A 5,315-nucleotide genomic window follows, 5' to 3' on the forward strand; every position below is an offset into this window, starting at 1 on the left:
AATCTCCAACCCTTGGGGATAAAGCTTATAAATTTAAGTCAGAAAATTTTAAACCATAACCCATAAACTGTTTTTCTCCTCCAGTCCTTATGGCTTAAAAGTTTAGCCCGAGATTATTAAATAATGATTTTAGCCTAACTCTTTTTTTTTTGGGTAACTTTTTTGAAAATAAAATTTATGTAAATTATCCTAATTTATTTTTATGAACATTTTAATATAAAAATATTTAAATTCTGATAAGTAATTAAAAATCATACAAATACATATGTATTTATAAAGTTTTAAAAAATGATGAAACATGACAGTTTGGTGGGTCCAGAATAATTTAAGCAAGTTTAAATCCGGGGGGGGGGGGGTCTAGCTCAGAGATATATTTTCTCCCCATGACTTATTTTATCCCAATAGTTGGAGATGGTCTGGAGGGTTTTAAAGCTTATATTTTGAGCTTTATCCAATGAATTGGAGATGATCTTAGAATAGAATATTATTGATATATATAGAAAAAGCATATCACATTTATATATTGTATTGGGTTGGTCTGTTATTGCCTACAATTCATGTCCAATAAAGCCCATTTCTGAAATTATGGATCCAACATAAGATTTCCTGCTCAAGACCGTGCGTGCATAAAGTCGAGTTTTTAAATCAAATTTTCAGACACGCCATAGCTTTTATATTTCCCGGCATTTAATAGCTGTTGTCTCTTCTCCTCCATAGTCTCCACTTTCCACGAGTGGCATGGTTTCTCTCACGATTTCTGTACCAACAACAAGATTAAAGGGAAGGTTTCAATCTTATCCTCCTTACCTTTGTTATTTCCGATTAAACCGTCTCGAATGGTTGCTTGTTCGAGTCATCTGTGAAGACAATAAACTTGCACGCCATCTGTTTGGTTTATTGTCTCAATGAAGTCATTGTCCCCTTGCTGTTGCAGCTTTAATTTCGGAGTGCCGGCTTGAAGGGTAATTTAGAGAGTACATTTTTTTTTTCCAGCGAACAATGACCTGTAGACATATAGAGAAGTTTATCTACGGTGCAAAGCATCTAATGGCTAAGCGAAATGGAGCGTTGCATGTGAATGTGAAGCTGTTTCATTGGTCGGAGGAGTCTCGTGAAGATCCTTTGCCCCCAGAGTGGTATCAGAAGGCATTCCCGAAGTTGACAAAATTAACCCAGTTGTTAAAAAATGTTGACTTGATTGATGGAAGGCTCGTCAATGTCAGTGATGATTCGATTATCATTGATGATCGTACTGAAAACAGAATGCTTACTTTCAAGTCACTTGCCAGGGTCTTTATTGGAGCTCCACTAGTACAGAAAGCGCTGAGGAATAATATGGCAGCATTGTCAGGAGGTAGAATCCATAACCCGTTTGTGTGTTTCGGTACACCTAGTGAAAGGGAGCCCATGATTGTGAATTCACTCTCAGTAGTAGGTGGCTTTCTGAACATCTCTGCCCAACAAAGGCAGTCGGTGCGTGTCACAATATCCCCACAGGTCACACAGCATCGCATATGGACAGGGATGCTTGAGGAGGTACTCAATGGATTGAAATCCGAGTTGGATTATCTAGACTATCGGTACCCAAGCAAAGGGATAAAAATGGGGCAACAGATAGTTTCTAGCTGTCTAAAGTTCTTGGCCGACACATCCACCTCCATTTCATATGAAAACGACTCCTCTTCATGGACACGCCTTGTGCCTGCCAAAGTTATTGACTCTTCTGGTTTGCAGAAATGGGAAGATGTTCTTGACATGTTCAGCGACCTCATTGATTGGTTGAAAAATGAAAGGAGGTTACTGACTTCCGTAGAAAAGCTTGAGGTAATGAAAGAGGGGCTGTGTCAAATCAAGGATGTGCTGACTGATAGAAGTATAGGACACAAGGAACTCCGGCATCAAGAAAGCTTAGTGCAGAAGAAGTTGACGAAGACATTGGGTCATTCATCCAAGTGCTTGTTCACACTTTTGTTATATTACCTGTATGGGCGTGTTGGAGATATTGAAGTGGACATGCGTGGTGGTATTTATAGCCGTGGTAGTGGGGATGATTTCTTCTTGTGCATGGCAAGGATTGTGACTTCGGACGAGGAGGAGATGGTGTGGAGCGGGGTGAGGCAGTTAGACAGGGCTCTTGGGCTTTTCAAGTTTGTATGGGAAACAGCAGGGATGAAAGGGGCTTTACAACTGCAAGGCCATGTATGGTGTGTAGGGGCTGAGGGCAGAGTTCTTACATATAGAGGAAACACCTTTTTTGTACATGGGATTCATGTTTGAGCAATGGTTGTCTTAGCCCGTGAGTTTAAATTTCAGAATGCATCGAAGTTAGGACTGCTGCCCATAACAAGCGAGAATTAGAGAAGTTGTTGCAGCAACTGTGCTGAGTTCTAGGAGTTCTTAGGCCATTGGTTTTCGGAGAAGCAGATTTGGACATAACAACAGACTGATGAGTGCTTAAATATTTGAAATTGGCCATCTGCAAATGTCAAAGTGCTATAAATCACGAAATGATGACACAATTATCATTGTCATGGTCATCATATATCTTTGGTCATGAACAATCTACAATCTGGCTAATATAAACATGTAATGCAGAAATAAAGAGATTAGACACATTGTTTGAATGGAAGTGATGACGGGAAGTGCAGCAACCACAACAATAAAAACTACAGACCATGGAGAATTGACAGAGTACTGTTTTAACATTTCCTTCCACTTGTGCCAAGGGATTCTGTGGTATGCATTGATGTCTTCACAAAGTTCAGCAAAGAAATTTCTGCGGAACCTCGGGCTAATAAGGAGGTTTGTTAACCTGTTCCCTGTCTTTAGTTTTGACTAGTTCATTTTGAAGAAGCAATCCCATATCTTTAGGAGTGTCAGCAAGGTTGTCGATGATGAAAGCATAACGATTAGTGTAACTACCAAGAAAGTGATGCTTAATGCAACATTTCCATTTTATTCACTGCTTGATTTTCATAAGATATAACAGATCCTAGTCTCACAAATTTGTTCTTCAAAATCAAATAAATTGTAAGAACTCTATCTCTAGTACTGCGTTCCGACAACAAGTAAGATAAACCTTTATTTTGCTTCCACTGATAAAAATATTCAAATAGGACACTAGAATTTAATCAACCTTTACCAACAGAGTTAACAAAAACTGCAAAAGAATGTATTATCAATTGCGGTTTCCATTTGTGCCACGGCCTTGTGCAGTACTTGTTCAGGTCTTCACTAAGAGTAGCGAAATAGAAGTAATTAGGGTTCATGATAACCCCATCCGCAAAGTTGTTAATCGGAGTGCACAGAACAGTTGCGCAGTCTTGGTTCTTGGTCTTTGATTTTCTTTATACAATCCTCCAAGCTTAAGTTGGTTCGACGTGGAAAATCCTGTAGGTGGGTACCTCTTTTTCTGCTCTTCCATTGTTTTAAGGAAGTTTTAACGAAAAGCCCACGGTACTGTTCACTTTAACAAAAAACCACATTTTTACACCAAAAAGTCAATCCTGGTACTATTCACTTTACTATTTATTTTGTCCTTATCGTTAAAACTCAAAGTTTTCAAGCCATTTTCGTTAGTTTTCCTTTGTTTGTTTTTAAACCTTCCTTGCCATGATGAAACAGGTCTATGAAGACTGCTCGAGGTGTGTAGGCCTTTTCAGCTACATGTCGCGGTCGTTCAAGAACTCTATAGATGCAACAATCAGATGTTGCAGTCTTAAATTCATAACGATTGTGATTCTATAAATCCTACTAGATTATATGTAGGACTCTTTGATATCTTTTAGATAGTTTATTAGTTGTATTGTGTATTACTTGGAGAGCAAGGATTCTCTCTTCCTTATCTCTATAAATAAAGGTCCAATGGGGTGAGAAATCACATCACAGAATTTGCATACTCTTTCTAATCTCATTCCACCACCGACCCTCTCCCTCTCTTTTCTTTTCCCTTAGTAAAACAGGCAAAACATTACGGTTTTGTTGTTACACTAAGGAATTGAAGGATTTTGGAGAAGGACCTTCTACAACTAACATTCAAAGGCTTTTAATGTTTCCATCCGATCTAGGTTCTTATAAAATACAGAATCGATATTTTATAAGCCCGTATGAAAATATTTACCATGATCTATGAACCTCAAATTTAGAATTCCTACGTCATCACTTTGCAACCCAATCGTTTTTTAGCCTGCTGCGCGCTAAGGTCCAAGTCCAATTTCTTGGGCTTACTTTCTTGGCCTGCCCTAACCGGTTTTGGGTTACCACCTGCCTCGGTCCAAACCCAATTTTGAGCCGCATTTGCTTTAGCCCTCACCCAGTTCTACTAGGGTGCACTGCTCACGGCCTAACCTAATTTTTCGGGCTTCTCTTCTACAAAGCCCGCATCCATCCAACACCAATATGGCATGAACTACTTTCTTGCTTCCACTGTTGACCCTTGTTTGTGACCAACCTATTAAAATAATGGAAAACTAACCAAAACACCCTCGAAACTTTACTTTTAATCATCAGGATAGATTTTTTCAAAAATGCCGATCCTACCCTTCACACATATGTACAAGATTGGGTCAGTTTTATGCAAAGTTCATGTGGATACATCCAAAAGAAGAAAAAGGAGATTGACATTTTCAGAAAGCATTTGCATGCAAAAGGATATGTGGCAAACATTGCAACAACCAAGACAATATAGATTCACATGCAAAAGAAAATGTGGCAAACACTGCAGCAACCAAGACAACATAAATTCACATGACATTCAAGCAAAGACAAGACAGCCATCTTTTAGAAACAGTGTTGACAGTTTTCAGAAACAATGTGCTGTCACTATTCAAAAAATTGTAAATAGATGAAATGTTATTTTGTTTTTGAAGAATTAGATTTTGTATATAAGGGAGCCTTTCCTCCCATACATAACACACCTGAATACCACACAACTCTCTCAACATCTGAAAACACCATACTCACTTCATACACTCTAGCATTCGTAGCCTTCATAACATCCTTGTAAACACTTCTTTGTAATCACTTTCTTGTAAACAACTATCTCTGTAAACATTCCATGTATCAATAAAAGTTCAAGTGTACATATTCAAGCAATCTCCAAGTCTTAAGTAAGTTTTCTTTTCCTTACTTAGTGTGTTTGTTTAATTAGACTTTTAGTCCAAAACAGGGAAACACTATTGTGGTTATATTATTAACCTGCTAAACTGACGATCATACTTTGTTCGAGCACTCTGTTATAGTTGAATGTTTGCCATACAAATAACTGGACATTAACCAGGGTACCTCTGAGTTCTTCGTACCTCTGAGTTCAGCCT

At 38.3% G+C, this 5,315-nt stretch overlaps 1 protein-coding gene across 1 annotated transcript; it reads left to right on the forward strand.

Annotated features, from left to right (window-relative positions):
* The first annotated feature begins 487 nt into the window (after nt 1–487).
* LOC126632316 (uncharacterized) lies at nt 488–3,896 on the forward strand. The gene is made up of 2 exons (XM_050302687.1): nt 488–2,802; nt 3,625–3,896. Exon 1 carries the CDS (start codon nt 1,000–1,002, stop codon nt 2,275–2,277), a length of 1,278 nt encoding a protein of 425 aa, XP_050158644.1. The 5' UTR covers nt 488–999; the 3' UTR covers nt 2,278–2,802; nt 3,625–3,896.
* The last annotated feature ends 1,419 nt before the right edge of the window (nt 3,897–5,315 follow it).

The sequence above is a fragment of the Malus sylvestris genome, chromosome 8, assembly GCF_916048215.2.
Source record: "Malus sylvestris chromosome 8, drMalSylv7.2, whole genome shotgun sequence".
Taxonomy (NCBI): domain Eukaryota; kingdom Viridiplantae; phylum Streptophyta; class Magnoliopsida; order Rosales; family Rosaceae; genus Malus; species Malus sylvestris.